General features: G+C 41.2%; 1 protein-coding gene across 3 annotated transcripts in view; it reads left to right on the top strand.

The window, feature by feature from the left end:
• The window catches only part of cacna1fb (calcium channel, voltage-dependent, L type, alpha 1F subunit), a 91,425-nt gene that overhangs the window by 21,167 nt on the left and 52,782 nt on the right, over nucleotides 1-17,476 (top strand). For 2 of the 3 annotated variants that reach the window (XM_023957110.2, XM_023957109.2), the window contains exons 12-21: nucleotides 1,284-1,365; nucleotides 1,475-1,501; nucleotides 1,577-1,737; nucleotides 10,678-10,903; nucleotides 10,986-11,193; nucleotides 11,259-11,379; nucleotides 16,589-16,664; nucleotides 16,753-16,798; nucleotides 16,891-16,954; nucleotides 17,258-17,360. In XM_023957110.2, the coding sequence (XP_023812878.1) occupies nucleotides 1,284-1,365; nucleotides 1,475-1,501; nucleotides 1,577-1,737; nucleotides 10,678-10,903; nucleotides 10,986-11,193; nucleotides 11,259-11,379; nucleotides 16,589-16,664; nucleotides 16,753-16,798; nucleotides 16,891-16,954; nucleotides 17,258-17,360 (1,114 nt within the window). The remainder of the gene's footprint in view (nucleotides 1-1,283; nucleotides 1,366-1,474; nucleotides 1,502-1,576; nucleotides 1,738-10,677; nucleotides 10,904-10,985; nucleotides 11,194-11,258; nucleotides 11,380-16,588; nucleotides 16,665-16,752; nucleotides 16,799-16,890; nucleotides 16,955-17,257; nucleotides 17,361-17,476) is intronic. The other variant, XM_078949995.1, reaches the window with a different exon arrangement.

Here is a 17,476-nt window from a genome sequence, read left to right as displayed (position 1 = left end):
TCTGATAGGATTTTCAGCAGGTGTCAAACGCATAAAAGGTTTAGCTCCATCACCAGTTAATCCAGATCCACCCGCAGACGGCTGGACATTGTAGGATCAGAGTCAGGTGCTTGATGAAGCATCCCTACCTGCAGATGGTGTACCTGAATACAAGAGGAAACAGAAGCAGCAAGGCTCCTGAAAGTTTCAATTTTTTAAAGTTCTTTGAGTTGAACATTACACAAACAGGTGTGCAGGTGTATCGAGGTAAGATTTTTTGAGAAGTGACCCATATAGCCGTTTCATTCTCCATAAAAACTGTCCTTTCAAATGCCCAGTGAGTCATGCAGGCCTTTTCTCCACTGATACTGTCTGGAGCGCAGCCTGAGGAAGCAGGTGTGTTATTCTGCCAAGGCTCTGACTTTGAAAACATTTTCTCTTGCTTCTTTGTAGGCCTGCACAATAAACCGCAAATTGCAAATTTATAACGATCTATAATCAATATCAAGCTGTGCAATACGCATATCACAAAAGGCAAAAAATACAATAAATGGTTACCTTATAGTGCTAAAACAATCTTATGGCAGCCTGAAGTATTAAAGGAATAAAAAAAAATCCATTTATGTATTTGAGCAAATTGATGGAGTCTTCGTATGTTAGATGCTCACCTCCTATGGAGACGTGGGTTGACTCTTATTTAAATTAAACTGTTGCAGTGAAATTCAAATGATGTTACCTGGTATTTTGCTATTTGTTCATGTATCGCAAATTATATCGTCATTGCAATATTGATCATTAATATTGCACATCATGAGTTTTCCCTCATATCGTGCAGCCCTATTTTTTGGTTTTTTAGACTTTGAGAGTTTTTGAGAGTTTGTCTGGCACCTCTTGTCCCACTGCTTTGATTAAAAACTGACATCTTTTGTCCCATTTCTGTCTCTTCTCTAACCTCTGAGACTCTATCCTGTTACAGTAGATCTGTTTTAGTCTGCTAGGGATTTCTTTCTAATTTTCTATTTAAATGGAATTTTTCCATCCAATGTTGCCTTGTGCTCAATCAACACAGTACATCTGTTTGCCACTAATACAGTCTGGAATGCTACCATTGAGAATAGCTGTCTTCTTGGATGTATCGTTAAAATAAAATGACCTGGTTTAAGTTCTTTTCTTGGTCACAGTATCTACAGTTTTGGAAACTCAGCTGAGCTCTAACAGTGAAATGATTGTTGACAATAGAAAAAGTCCACTATCATAGTTACTGCCCAAAACCTTGGTAAAAACCTTTTCTGTCTGTCTGCCAGCGAGTCTTCCAGCCAGTGAGACAGCTTCAGAAAACACAGAGAACATCGATGAAGAGCACACCAACTGTTGCCAAGCCTGCTGGTAACCTCACACACATTTTATGGGGTCACCGGTTGCACCCCCACCAGGACAAGCCTTTTTCTGCTCTCCTGCAGAGGCTGGGGAACTTACTGGCTTTGTTTTGTTTCAGTGCTCGGATGATGAAGATCGGCTGCTGGTGAGTTCACTGACATGCAGGTGTCTTTCAAAGAAATAGCACTTGAACGTTGACGTGTTGATCTCTGTGATGCAGTCGGACTCTGCGCCGCTGGAATCGTATCTGTCGCAGAAACTGCCGCACAGCTGTCAAATCCGTCACCTTCTACTGGCTGGTTCTGCTGCTTGTCTTCCTCAACACGTCCCTCAGTGCCTCTGAGCACTACGACCAGCCTGAATGGCTGACACAGGTTCAAGGTAAGAGCCCCTCCCACTGGTGATATGAAGGCTTTACCTTTTTGAGTCCATAAAAAAAAAAGGCTCAGTTCAACCAGAAGAAATTCAGCAGAAATGCAATTTCCTCTGGCCCTGTGGCTGACCTGGATGGCAGATGTGATTGCCCTGCGTGTAGTTGTTCTCTATCTGCTATAGTGTGCATGTGTGCATGTGTGTGTGTTTGGGGGGGTCCTGGCTGCTGCTGCCGCTGGAATGGGGGCCTTGGTGTGGGGATGATTGGGCACCCTCCCTCCTTTTTACATTCTATCATCCACCTTAGAAGAGCAGAAACTCTCACTCCAACACAGGTGCCGTCTCACCTTTGCACAAATAGTTTGCGTGACTGAATGAAGTGTTTGACATGTGTTGTCTGAATGCATAAGTATGCGTGTGTGAAGGTTTGCTACTTTATGTCCATGTTTACCTGTTTGCATGTGAACAATATTGGAGCAAAAGGTGTGTTTGCAACATTTGAGTGTGTGTGGATAGGCCCCGCCCCTTTTGGATTTGTTATCCCTCTAAACCTGACAGTCCTGATTATAAACATCCAGCAACGTGTTGCTTTATGACCCTTTATGATTTACCCCCCCCACAATCCCCCCTCCCATCTAACATCCCTCTTTCTTCTTCCCTCCTTTTCTTTTCCGGTCCAACAAAAAACTATAATTAATATGAAAAAAGTTTATTCAAATATATATCTCATGTTTTAGAAGATTCATAACCCCATGTTGTAAAAGTAAATTATGTCCAAGACAAGAGGCCTTCAGCTCTGCATACCCCCCAGCATGCACTGCCACACCCACAAACAAAATGGCGGTAACCTCCCCATAACATTGCACACTTTATTTTTAATTTTATTATTTCAAATTCTTAAATAAATACACACATTTCTTTGAGTTAAAATATACATTTATTCTCTGTTTTCAGTATTTATTTGTAGCAAATACATGTACATATGTTTAGTTTATTTGATTCATGTCACCTGTTTTTGAGTTGTCAGTTCGGAGAGTGCTACTGGGGGGTATTCCAGAAAGCAGGTTATGCTAGCTCCCACGGTAAGTTTGAGGCTAAGGAAGTTGATAACTTCAGTTTTCGGTTCCAGAAATTGAGGTATGTTTAAGGGTAGGTCAAGTTGCCATAGCAACTCATGCTCTGAACATAACCTGGTGTGGAGCAGGTTTAGTTGAAGGTTAGTTTGTTTACAGAGAGGTGAAGCAGCATGGCGTGTCCATTTGAAGATGATTTAGTGGATGAAGAAGCTCAGATAATACTTTTTCCACCGTGAGAGGGTGATAAGACCACATATGGATGTTGAAAAATTCAACTTTTTCACTTTGATCTTAGTTATTGGCTTCAGTTAAGATAAATTATTTGTTTGTTAAGTCAGTTTAAAAATAACACGTATTTGTCAGACAGTTATTTTACTTTCATTCAAATTAATTCAATTAAGTAGGTGTAATTTTGGTGCTGCTGTTAGATCGGCACCGCATGGGATTGTGGGATACCATTTCCTTTGCCTGTCTGGACGGATTTGGGTTTAAGTGTGGCTTTTTGACCAAAATTTTTAGTTGTTTAGCTGTTTTACTGTGTTTTGCCATGACAAAACGTGCTGAGTTATCTTGTCCCACTGTGCTTATGTCTCTGCACCATGAGTAAGAGTGAAGGAGAGGATGATGAGTTTATACAGCACCCCTACCGATCATTAGGATGATGATAAAGACGGATAATTCCTTAATGAATTTGAGCGCAATGTGCATTTTTTCCCCCGTCCTTTTAATTGTTATAAAAATGAGTATATCTGCCGGCTCATACTTAGACATATGAGAGATCAAGAAATATAATTAATTAAGATGGAAAAAATATTAATTGAATTGGAGTAATATGACATTTAGTTGGAGAAATACATAAATTTGAGTTGTAGAAACAATTATTGAGTTTTATAGACGTAAGAAATTAGGTTGATTAAATTTAACTCAATTACTTGTTACCAATAGAAGTATTTCATTTAAGGTGGCAAAATTGGATAATATATATATTATATATATATAATATATATATATATATATTATATATTATATATATTATATATATATATATATATATATATATATATATATATATATATATATATATATATATATATAAATATATATATATATATATATATATATATATATATATATATATATATATATATATATATATATATATGTATATATATATATATATGCGTCACAAGGAAACTGGAAATAAGATCAGAATACCCCCCAGGAAGCATGTTTAAACTACCCTGAGTTTAACCCTGAACTCCGGCTGAAATCCACCTGAACTTGCTTACTCTGGGTATGTCGGTTCCAACAGACCGGATATGAGTTAGCGTAATTACGCTCGACTTGGTAACCCTGGGTTAATGCACGTACACGGCAAGTACATAAAGACATTCTCAATGGATCACCGATTTCCGGAGTGACCATGGAAACGCGTGGTGAAAAAAAGAAAGCGCTATACTTCAGTGAGACGGAGTGTGAGATTTAAATGACGACGTATGAAGATTATACGTTCATCAAAAAAGTAACATGGCTGCATCATCAGCAAAAGAAAAGATTTTCTGCTTGTAGTAGAAGAACGGACAAAGTAAACGCACGTGTTATGTGTTAGAACTGTTATTATGTTGGCGATCACAAGGGGGCGCCGGTGGGTTTCCAGATGGGCTGTTCAGAAAGACGAACAAGTGTATGTTGAAGCTGTGGAACAGAATAAAAACGAACTGAGCTTCCAAGTCCGCCTGATGACTGATTTGTGCAGCACCAAAGGCCACAAACACAACATATTTTGGCGACGAGGTGTGACTCCAGTGTCTGCTATGCGGTGGAAGTGACGGATACGCCGAGTGCTGGTGACTGACGGACGTCCACGCTGTGAGCTAACGGCTATTGAGCTAGCTGCGAGTGGGGCCGCTGCACGTGTCTTCGACATCAAAGACCCGTCGTCTAGGAAGACAGACGCATCATGGCAAGAATGATTGGACACATGGACCCATTTGAAGAGTCCGGGGAGCAATGGATGACATATATTGAGAGGTTTGAGCATTTTGTTCTCGCAAACGGCATTGAGGACGACAAAAAGGTCCCAGTGTTGCTGAGTGTGATGGGTCCGAAGACGTATGGATTACTGCGCAGCTTGATTGCTCCAGTGAAGCCTGGTGAAATGACTTATAAAGACATAACAGATGTGTTGCAGGACCATTTCGCTCCGAAACCACTGGTCATCGCAGAGAGGTTCAGGTTCCACATGCGAAATCAAGAGGAAGGAGAAACGGCATCGCAGTACGTGGCTGTTTTGAAGAGACTTTCCGAACATTGCGAGTTTGGCGCATATCTGGAAGATGCACTGCGGGACAGATTTGTGTGCGGTCTGAAAGGGGAGACTGTGCAGAAGCGCCTGCTGATTGAAGAAAACCTCACTTTCCAGAAGGCAGTCAACTTGGCGGTGGCAGCTGAGACGGTGGCACGGGATGCACAGCAGCTAAGCGGGTCATTGAAAGTGAATGCTGTAATTTCCCAGAAACCCACCATGAAGTGCAGAAGATGTGGTAAAACAAACCATACAGAGGATGACTGTTGGTACAAGGATCGTGACTGTCACCAGTGTGGAAATAAGGGTCACATTAGTAGGATGTGTAAGAGTAAAGGCTTCTCAGAAGTTGCAAAGAAACAAAAAGAGAATAAACAAGTCTTTAAAGGTAAATCGTCCAAGTACAAAGTTCGAGATAAGAAGAGGGTGTATCGAGTTGATGCAAATGAGGGTGAAAGCGAAGAAGTTGAAAGTCACACTGATGAAGAGTTGGCACTAAACTCTGTCACAAGTGATAAGAAATACAGTCGGATCACAGTGTTGCCTACAGTAAATGGGCAAGAAATGTAAATGGAGCATGACACAGGGGCTGCAGTGTCTTTGATCCCTGTGAGACTGTATGAAACCAAACTGAAACAAGTGCCACTACAGTCCACTGATGTAATCCTGAAAACTTACACAGGAGAGCCGCTTACACCGGAGGGTGTCATTAAAGTGAAAGTAAGGCTAAATAATCAGTCGGCAATCCTGCCGTTGTATGTTGTGAAGGTTGATGCTCCACCACTTTTTGGTAGAGAGTGGCTCAGAGCCATTAGACTGAACTGGAAAGACTTAAAGTCAGTGTTGATGGCAGAACAAGGTGAGAAAGAAAGCTTACAAAGTGTATTAAAGAGACATGCTGCAGTTTTCTCTACCAAGTTGGGCACGTTAAAGGGAATTAAAGCGACGGTGACGCTAAAGGATGATTGTGTGCCCAAATTTCATCCCCCACGTAAGGTGCCATATGCTCTTCGACCAAAGGTGGAAGCTGAACTTAAACGCTTAGTTAGTCTGGGTGTCATTTCCCCTGTCAATCACAGTAACTGGGCCACGCCCGTGGTTCCAGTCAGCAAGAAGGATGGCACTGTGAGGCTGTGCGGGGACTTTAAAGTAACTATCAACCCAGTTCTCTGCGTAGACAAATACCCAATTCCACGCATTGAGGATTTGTTTGCATCCTTGGCTGGAGGCCAACGCTTCAGCAAATTGGACTTGTCAAATGCATACCTGCAGATGGAAGTTGAGGAGGAGTCAAAGAAGTTGCTAACCATCTCAACTGAAAAAGGGTTGTTCTGTTTTAATCGTTTGCCATTTGGGATTGCTTCTGCACCCGCGTTATTCCAGAAAGCGATGGATCAGGTGCTCTTGGGGTTACCATTTACCCATTGTTACTTGGATGACATTTTGGTCAGTGGACCAGATGAAGAGACTCATCTGAGAGCATTGGATGCAGTGTTGACAAGGTTAGGAGAATATGGTTTGCATGTTAAGCAGGACAAGTGTTTGTTTTTCCAGGACTCGGTGGAGTACCTGGGCCACATTATTGATGCTGCAGGGCTTCACAAATCACCTGAAAAAGTGCGTGCTATCGTGGAGGCGCCATCACCCAGCAATGTGGGGCAGCTTCGTTCTTTCTTGGGAATGATAAATTATTATGGGCGTTTCATTCCTGACCTCGCCACAGTTCTAAAACCTTTGAATGCTTTGCTTCAGAAGGGTCAAAAATGGACTTGGTCTAAAGCTTGTGAGTTGGCATTTGGTAAAGCAAAGGCATTGCTGGTGTCACAGGATGTGTTAACACACTACAATGCTGAACTGCCGCTTCGTTTAGCTTGTGATGCTTCCCCTTATGGGGTGGGGGCAGTACTCTCACATGTGATGCCGAGTGGTGAGGAAAAACCTATAGCTTTTGCTTCCAGAACCCTGAGCAAGGCAGAGCAAAATTATGCACAGCTTGAGAGAGAGGCTCTGGGGATAGTTTTTGGGGTCCGTAAGTTCCATCATTATCTGTATGGTAACAAGTTCACTCTGCTTACAGATCACCGGCCTCTGACTTCTATTCTGAGCCCTCTAAAAAGTATTCCATCAATGGCTGCTGCTAGAATGCAACGTTGGGCTTTGTTGTTGTCGGCTCATGAGTACACCATCGAGTACCGCAAAGGTGAAGCCCATGCTAACGCAGATGGTCTCTCACGGTTGCCACTCCCTCATTCTGAGGAAACAAAGACAGACACAGTGCAGGTGTTCTATGCGTCGCAGTTAGAAACTTTGCCAATTAGCAGCGCTGAGATCAAACCAGAGACTTTGTCTGACCCTGTTCTGTCAAGAGTGATGGAGATGGTTACGACAGGATGTTTTCCAGCTGCTAAAGCTGCTGTGGAGTTAGCACCTTTTCTGCTGCGCAGAGATGAGCTCACAATACAACAGGGGTGCCTGATGTGGGGTAGTCGGGTGGTAGTACCGCACAAGTTTCGTCCGTGTGTGTTACAGGAGCTACATTCCGCTCACCCGGGTGTGGTAAAAATGAAAAGCTTAGCACGGAGTTATGTATGGTGGCCTAACATTGACGCCCAGATCGAGTCTCAAGTAAAATCGTGTCATTCCTGTCAGCAGCTACAAAGAGAACCACGCTTAGCCCCTCTCCATCCTTGGGTTTGGCCGTCAAGTCCGTGGGAACGGATTCATGTGGACTTTGCTGGACCATTTGAAGGACACATGTATCTGATTGTGGTGGATGCTCATTCCAAATGGCCAGAAGTGCAAATAATGGACAGCACCACTGCCGGAAAAACCATTCAAGTTCTAAGGAGTCTTTTTAGCCGCCATGGCATTCCCCAAATCCTGGTTAGTGACAATGGACCACAGTTTTGTTCGGAGGAGTTCGACAAGTTTATGAGGTCCAACTCCATCAAGCACATTCGCTCAGCACCTTATCACCCTGCCACCAATGGCTTGGCAGAGCGTTTTGTTCAGACATTTAAACATGCATTAAAATCACTGAGAGGGATGGCTTCGGTTCAACAGAGATTGGACACCTTTCTGTTGACTTATCGCAACACTCCCCATGCCACAACTAAGGAGGCTCCCGCAATGCTGTTTCTAAAGCGTAGGTTGCGCTCTCGGCTGGATCTCATTAAGCCAAATGTGAGAGGAGCGGTGCGGGTGTCTCAAGATTCTCAACTACTACGTCGTCAAGGTCACTCCAGAGAGGGACAGTTTGGTGTGGGTGACCCAGTTTTAGTTCGTGACTACCGCAGGGGGGAGGAAAAGTGGACAGATGGAGTAGTTCAGGAGCAAACCGGGCCTGTCTCGTACCAAGTGAAAGTTGGAGAAACAGGATTGTGGCGACGTCACGCTGATCAGATGCTGTCGCGTTCAGAACCAGTGAATCAGGAGGGGCAAGACTCTGCTGTGAAATCTTCATTTAGTCAGCTGCAGTTACCCTCAAGTCACACTGTGGGTACTCCCGATCACATGGTAGCAACTGACCAAGGACAGGATAAAAATCTAGGATCCACAAAGACAGGGCTGGTTGATGCACCTGAGTTACCTCAGGCAGAAGGCACTCCTTTAAAAGAGCATGTGAGACGTTATCCACTGAGAAAAACTAAACCACCTGCAAGATATTGTGTCTAGCGGTTTTACGGTTAAGAAAAAAAGGGTTGCAGTTATGTTTATTGTTGAAGATAAGTTTAAGCTACTCTTTTACTACATGCTCTAAGTGGGGAGGAGATGTTATGTGTTAGAACTGTTATTATGTTGGCGACCACAAGGGGGCGCCGGTGGGTTTCCAGATGGGCTGTTCAGAAAGACGAACAAGTGTATGTTGAAGCTGTGGAACAGAATAAAAACGAACTGAGCTTCCAAGTCCGCCTGATGACTGATTTGTGCAGCACCAAAGGCCACAAACACAACAGCACGAGTTTCTGATCTTATTTCCATTTTTCTTGTGACGCATATATATATATAACTTATCCAATTTTTTCAACCTTTAATGAATTACTTCTATTGGTAACAAATAATTGAGTTAAATTTATTCAACCTAATTTCTTACGTCTATAAAACTCAATAATTGTTTATATAACTCAAATTTACATATTTATCTAATTAAATGTCATATTACTCCAATTCAATGAATATTTTTTCCATCTTAATTAATTATACTTCTTGAACTCTCATATGTCTAAGTTTGAGCCGGCAGATATACTCATTTTCATAACAATAAAACGGACGGGGAAAAAATGCGCGAAGTGCATAAATTGATTAAAGAATTTTCCATCATAGTCATTACAGCAGTTAGCGGTAGGGGTGCTATATAAACTCATCATCCTCTCCTTCACTCTCACTCATGGTGCAAAGACGTAAGCATAGTAGGACAAAATAACTCGGCAAAACACAGTAAAACAGCTAAACAACTAAACACATTTGGTCAAAAAGCCACACTTAAACCCAAATCCGTCCAGACAGGCATAGGGAATGGTATCCCACAATCCCTTGTGGTGCCGATCTAACAGCAGCACCAAAGTTACACCTACTTAATTGAATTAATTTAATTTGAATGAAAGGAAAATAACTGTCTGACAACTATGTGTTATTTTTAAACTGACTGAACACAAAAAAATGATTTATCTTAACTAAAGTAAATAATTAGGTTAGATCAAAGTAAAAAAGTTTATTTTTCCAACATCCATATGTGGTCTTATCAGCCTCTCATGGTGAAAAAAGTATTATCTGAGCTTCTTTATCCACTAAATCACCTTCAAATGGACACGCCATGCTGCTTCACCTCTCTGAAAACAAACTAACCTTCAACTAAACCTGCTCCAGACCAGGTTATGTTCAGAGTTGCTATGGTAACTTGACCTACCCTGAAACATACCTCAATTTCTGGAACCGAAAACTGAGGTTATCAACTTCCTTAGCCTCAAACTTACCGTGGGAGCTAGCATAACCTGCTTTCTGGAATACCCCCCAGTTGCTTAGGTTAAAGTTAAGGTTGTTGCCTGAGTTAATTATGTTTCTGTTGACCTCTTTTAAGGGCTCATTTTGTTGATATTTTTACTTTTTTTTTTTTTTTTTTAAATTAAAAACTTTCATTTTTTTTCCCCCAGACCCCCCCATTAAAACAAAACGGTACACTCCAGAGTGGATTTTTATTTAGGCCATTCTACGGCACACCTGTGCCATAATCATGCATCTTGATATGGCACACCTGTGAGGTGGGATGGATTATCTCAGATAAGGAGAGGTGCTCATCATCACAGATTTAGGCAGACTTTTCAACAATTTGTGAGCGACATGGTTAATTTGTGTTTACAGAAAATGTTGCAGATCTTTGAGTTCATTTCATGACAAATGGGAGCAAAAACAAAAATGTTGTGTTTCTAATTTTGTTCAAGGTTTTCTATCCGGTCTTTCAATCTGAATTTATCTCGAGCGAAAACTGTATGTATGTTGGTTATTCATGATGACAATCCTAAGGACAAGCTGGTTTTTAGGATCATGAAGAGAGCTACTCTGTTTCTGCAGACATTGCCAACAAGGTGCTGCTGTCTCTCTTCACGGTGGAGATGTTGCTGAAGATGTACAGCCTGGGACTGGCTCATTACTTCACAGCGTTCTTCAACCGCTTTGACTGTTTTGTGGTATGCGGCGGCATCATGGAGACCATCCTGGTAGAGTTGGAGATCATGCCACCCTTGGGCATCTCTGTGCTGCGCTGTGTCCGCCTGCTGAGGATCTTTAAGGTTACCCGGTGAGAATACTTTGATGAGCTTTCAGGCGAGGATGTCATCTTGGCGCTGCTTGTCTGATGATGTTGCACGACCCTTTCTCAGCCATTGGACGGCTCTCTCCAACCTGGTTGCGTCACTGCTGAACTCCATGAAGTCCATTGCCTCCCTGCTGCTGCTGCTCTTCCTGTTTCTCATCATCTTTGCTCTTCTTGGAATGCAGCTGTTTGGAGGAAAGTTTAACTTTGATGAGACACAGACCAAACGCAGCACCTTTGATGCCTTCCCACAGGCACTGCTCACCTGCTTCCAGGTAAGTTGAGCATCAGTGATATGACAGTGTGAGGTGGGCGTATCTTTGACACTGGCTGTGTTTAGATCCTGACAGGTGAGGACTGGAACGTGGTCATGTATGATGGTATAATGGCATACGGGGGCCCTGTGTTTCCAGGGATGATTGTCTGCATTTACTTTGTCATCCTCTTCATCTGCGGTAACTGTATCCACTATGCTGCTGCAAACACGCTATATGTATGTATGTATGTATGTATGTATGTATGTATGTATGTATGTATGTATGTATGTATGTATGTATGTATGTATGTATGTATGTATGTATGTATGTATGTATGTATGTATGTATGTATGTATGTATGTATGTATGTATGTATGTATGTATGTATGTATGTATGTATGTATGTATGTATGTATGTATGTATGTATGTATGTATGTATGTATGTATGTATGTATGTATGTATGTATGTATGTATGTATGTATGTATGTATGTATGTATGTATGTATGTATGTATGTATGTATGTATGTATGTATGTATGTATGTATGTAACTACATGTACATACATAAAACAAAGGTTCTGTTTTTTTTAAGTTATTTATTTATTTTAACCCTTGTGCTATCTTATGGGGTCAAGATGACCATTGATGTGTTCTCCCTACCCTGACAAAGGTGGATAAAGGTGGAGAGGATTTCATCACAAATCATTAAAGAAAAAAGGTTCAGAGCACTGTCTTGTGGGTCTAGATCAGTGTTTTTCAACCCTTTTTTGAGCCACGGCACACTTTAACCTTGACAAAAATCTCGCGGTACACCCGGTAACCCAGCATCCAAAAAAAAAAAAGAAACTCATAGTCTGTATTGATCTACAGCCCCCCCCCCTCCCCCGCACAATCTCATGTGCATTTTTGTGATAATTGTGGCAGAAAAAGCTGGAAGTTGCAGCTGTTTTTTTCTAAAAGATGTTATAAAAGTTAAGTTAGAACATATAAAAACTGTTTGAATTGTGTTTGTTGCGGCTTCAAGACGTTTAACAAGGACGACTCATTGTATGCTTTAACCCAATGCATCATGGGAGATGTAGTGTGAAAACTGCCACAAAAGGGCAGACAGACTCTCTTCTCTGAGCTTCATTGTTTTGTTCACTTGTTCCACGGTCTGACACCGGATTCTGTGGAAAGCTACACCGCTAAAGACGAGCTTTAGCTGGTATTTTTGTTGGAACTGAGAGACTTTTTGAGCTAAATTGGAACAAGGAAGTTAAGACTTTAACCACTTCTGATTGGTCAGACTGCTGACATGTGATTAAGCCTTCAAGAATGATTGGCGGAGACAGTCAAAGGCGCGGGACTTTGCCGCAAAAAGCTTTATTTGCATCTAAATCGCGGTACCGTCATTTTTATCAAAATGTCTTTAATAGAATTAAATAAACACAAAGAAAAAGTAATTTTAAGATCTTTTATACTCCTGACTACTCAGTGTTTTATCAGGGCCTGTTTGGATGAACAGAGAGCTGAAATCCTGGAGATGGGAAATGTTTTTAGATCAGTTAATGAGGGCAATTTCGCACGGCACACTTGACCATCTCCCACGGCACACTTGTTGAAAAACACTGGTCTAGATGACCCAACTCCCAATGTTAAAGTGTTTAGGATAGCACAAGGGTTACAGATAATAATATAACAAAAAGCTCAGTATTCTTTCTCCCTCGTTCTGTCTTTTCAGTGGAGCCTCACGTCAGATCTGAAGTGAAATACATGACATATCATATAGATCATACATCATACATCATCCCAACTTCACTCAGGATTGGTAATCTCTCGTCCAGCAGAACTTGTAGCCTGCGCTAAAATTAAACAGGAAATACACAAAATACAGATATTTTGAGGATAAATATGACAAAAATGATTAGAATCAAACTGATAAATTGCGTTTATGGAACAAGTTGTTGTGGACACATTTATTTTCTGATCAGTAGACATTACATCTCATGACGGCAGGTGAAGATAACGTCAGTTGAAGCACTGCCTGTGGAAACATCATGCTTTGGGGCTGTTTTTTAGCAGAGGGACCTGGACGATTGATCTGTGTAATGGAAAGAATGAATGGGGCAGTGTATTGTCAGATTTTAGGTGAAAACCTACTTCCATCAGCAAGGGCATTGAAGATGAAATGTGGCTGGGTCTGTCAGCATGACAATGATCCCATACACACTGCTCGGGTAACGGTGACGAGTGGCTTCGTCAGTAACATATCAGGTCCTGGAGTGGCCTTGCCAGTCTCCAGATCTCAACACCATATACAATATTGGTATAAACGTTACCTGTCCATGACCAAAGAGCTGTCTAAGGACACCAGAAACCAAAATGTTGACCTGCACCAGGCTGGGAAGACTGAATCTGCAATAGGTAAGCAGTTTGGCATTCCCAAACTCACTTTGTAAGAAGCATTTAAAGGTCCTGGAGTGGCCTAGCTAATCTTCAGATCCCAACCCCAGAGAAAATCTTTTTAGGGAGTTAAAAGTCTATGTTGGCCAGTGACAACCTCAGAACATCCCTGCTTTAGAGAAGATCTGCATGGAGGAACGGGCCAAAATCTCCTGTTTTTTTTCTCATTTTGTCTCTCATAGTAGAGGTATACCTATGAAGAAAAATACAGGTGTCTTTCATCTTTGTAAGTAGGAGACTGTGCATAATTGGTGGCTGACTAAATACCCTTTTGCCCCAATGTATACATTAATGCAGGAGGTTTTCCTATAAGATAAACTGTAAAGTTTATCTGTTGACATTACACTGATATCAAGATATTTGTGTGATGTAAACCTCCAGAATGCTTACATTTCAACTACAGACCAAATATATTGATGAAAAGTTTGATCTTTTTTCTTTTTTCTTTTTCTTTTAAGCTCTGCTTATTGTTGTAATGAGTTTAAGCACATAATATTATACTCTGTTTCTTTAGTTCATATTATTGACAGCAGCTGTAGGAAAACCGATGACTTGAAGATTAACAAAAATGTCTCTTTTGACTTTAATTGTTTATTTTTCATTGGAGTGATTTTGCTTCAGTTGAATGTTGCACAGCAACATAACCTTCTTTCAAAAGGAACTCTTGTGTGCCTAAGTCTGCAGTACAGATCAAGTTTATATTTGGGGAAAAACAAATCAAATTTCTCTTGATGTTTCAATGTGCCACAAGAACAGGCAGACGGCTGGATCTAAACACAGCAGCTTTATTAGCTCACACAAAAGTCCATAGAGCTAAATCAGCGTCAGGCAGGAGTCGATCACAAACGTAAGTTCATCTGAGAAGAGACAGGATGGTCAAAATACAGGCGAGGGTTGAGGCAGGCAAACAGAGTCAGGATCAGAAGCAAGGAGACCAGGTCCAAATATAACACTTGGTAATGAAGGCAGAGTGGCACAAACAATGCTTCACACTGAGCTGAGGTCAGTGCAGAGCTTAAATTGAGTAAAATGAGAGTCAGGTGTGCAGCGAGCAGGAAGTGTGGTTAGAACTCTGGAAATGGTTCCAGATGGTGGTCAGAGGTGGAGACTGAGTTCTGACTTCTGACACGTCTTATTAATGAAAAATCCAATATTTACTTTTATACTTACTATATATACTGTACTAAATTATCCATCCATCCATCCTTCCATCCATTCTCCCATCCATCCATCTTCTTCCGCTCACCGGGGTGCCGGTGCTGCAGTCTAAGCAAGAGTTGATTATACAAATTATAACAGTAACATAACATGAATACCAAGCAAGAGCAGTGTTTTTCAACCTTTTTTAGCCAAGGCACACCTTTTCCTTAACAAAAATCCCGTGGCACACCAGCATCCAAAAATCAAAAAAGAAGAAACTCATAGTCTGTATTGATCTACAGTCCCCTCCATGATCTCACGTGCATTTTTGTGATAATTGTGGCAGAAAAAAGCTGGAAGTTGCAGCTGTTTTTTTCTAAAAGATGTTATAAAAGTTAAGTTAGTTTTCAGTAATGATTTTCAACTTAATTATTTGGTAGTTGTTTTTTCCTTCAGTTTAATAACATGCAATTTTATGTAACCTCACAAAAAACCAACTATATTCTTTCCTAATAGTGATTTTTTTTTTTAAATATATTTTTATATGTTAGATGATTAAATTGTTTCAATTTAGTTTAATTGTGTCTGTTGGCCACTTCACCTTCATCCTGTTTCTTAAATGTTGTTGTTACTTCTTCGCAAGTTTAACATCTAAAATAATCCAGACATTATTAGAAAAGTGTTTCAGTTAGAAAGATGACTTGGACCAAACTCTGGGATGTTTGGCTGTTAAGAAACACAAACCTTGAAGGAGAACTAAACTGTTGACCTCTGACCTCTGATTTCATCAAGAAGATTTAAAAACTGTTTGACGTGTGTTTGTTGTGGTTTCAAGCTGTTTAACAGGGAAGACTCATTATACGCTGAGACGCTGTCACTTTAACCCAATGCATCATGGGAGATGTAGTGATGGCAGACAGACTCTCTTCTCTGAGCTTCAAGGTTTTGTTCACTTGTTCCACGGTCTGACACCGGATTCTGTGGAAAGCTACACCGCTAAAGACGAGCTTCAGCTGGTATTTTTGTTGGAACTGAGAGACTTTATGAGCAGAATCAGAACAAGGAAGTTAAGACTTTAACCACTTCTGATTGGTCAGACTGCTGACATGTGATTAAGCATCCAAGAATGATTGGCAGAGACAGTCAAAGGGGCGGGACTTTGCCGCAAAAAGCTTTATTTGCATCTAAATCACGGTACCGCCATTCTTATCTAAATGTCTTTAATAGAATCAAATAAACACAAAGAAAAAAGTATTTTGTGATCTTTCATATTCCTAACTACTCAGTGTTTTATCAGGGCCTGTTTGGATGAACACAGAGCTGATATCCTGGAGATGGAAAATGTTTTTAGATCAGTGAATGGTTCATTTCCCACGGCACACACAAATTTTGAATGCAGAGGTGAAATTGTTTAGGTAAATATTTTTTTTTTTTCAGTACAACTTGGAAATTGACATTTTCAAAATGGAACATTTTGTTTGCAGTTTGGGAGATTTTGTTTTCAAAGGTGATACTTGTGTTCTTATTTTATTGGCACAAATATTCCTCCACGGCTGGGAATATGAAAAAGCAGGAATCATGAAGAAGTTTGACAAATGCCAGCTACGTTGAATACGGACCCCCCACCCCCCACCCCATCCCTGAATGCTGAGTTTCTTTTTCAGAGTATTTGGTATGACTCGGACACTCTGAGCTGGTTAGCAAAGTATTACTCACTATCCTTATGGCTAAATGTGGTCCACGAGGGGCACACACTTATCATGTCTAAAAAGCCATGCCCTCCTATATCCACCTCCTATCTTTTGACCAACCTTAATGAACTCCAGACATCCTGCTGAATGTCTTCTTGGCCATCGCTGTGGACAACCTGGCTGGAGGAGATGGAGAAGACAAGAACAAGGAGTAAGTGATGGTTGTGTGTGCATGTGTGTGTGAGTGGAGGGTATTACATTTTTCTCATCCTTATCAATAATTTATGGTTTGTGTGCAGGAAGAAGAAGGAGGGGCCTGAGGAAGTAGAGGAAGAAGAGGTGAAGGTGAGCAAGGGGCATCTCAGTGCTCTTAGCTGAGTTCCGGTTCTGAGATCTGGTTCTGAGATCTGGTTCTGAGATCCTCTTCGTGTCTGCAGGTGGATGTGGATGAAGACACAGAGTATGAGGAAGAAGATGAGGTCCCTGAAGGAGAGGAGGATGGTCAGTTCTGGAGCCTTTTCTACTTACGGGTTTAACTCATTGTTAAGCTGAAGGTCAGAGTCGATCAGGAGCTGCACACATGATCCAGGCCCACTGGCTCTTCTGAAGCTTGCTGGGGTAAACCTGTGAAGGAAAAGGAACCGATAAGCATCTCACATAATAGAGAAATTTGCTTTAAATTGAAGAAGGGAGCACTTTTAGACAAGAATCAGAGATGCTGGAAGCTGAGCTCCTTTTAAGAGCTCAACTTTTAAAGAAGATTTACCTTGCTACCACTCTTCTTTTCTCCTGTTTTCCTCAAAGAAGGTGGGGTTCAGCTCAAGATGGCAGATCTCACTCCACCTAAAGAAAAAGTTCTTCCGATTCCAGAAGGCAGTGCGTTCTTTTGCCTCAGCAAAACAAATCCGTAAGTCTGCCCAGCCCTCATTAGTGGAACATCCTGGAGTTTAGTTTCTCATCCAGTTCTCAGACCTTTAAACATCTCATTAATGTGCAGCTGGTGACCTACCAAATAGTGGTTCT

Source organism: Oryzias latipes, chromosome 7 (assembly GCF_053564925.1).
Source record: "Oryzias latipes strain Hd-rR chromosome 7, Olatipes_Hd-rR_3.1".
Classification (NCBI taxonomy): Eukaryota; Metazoa; Chordata; class Actinopteri; order Beloniformes; family Adrianichthyidae; genus Oryzias; species Oryzias latipes.
This window is presented reverse-complemented; position numbering and strand designations above follow the sequence as displayed.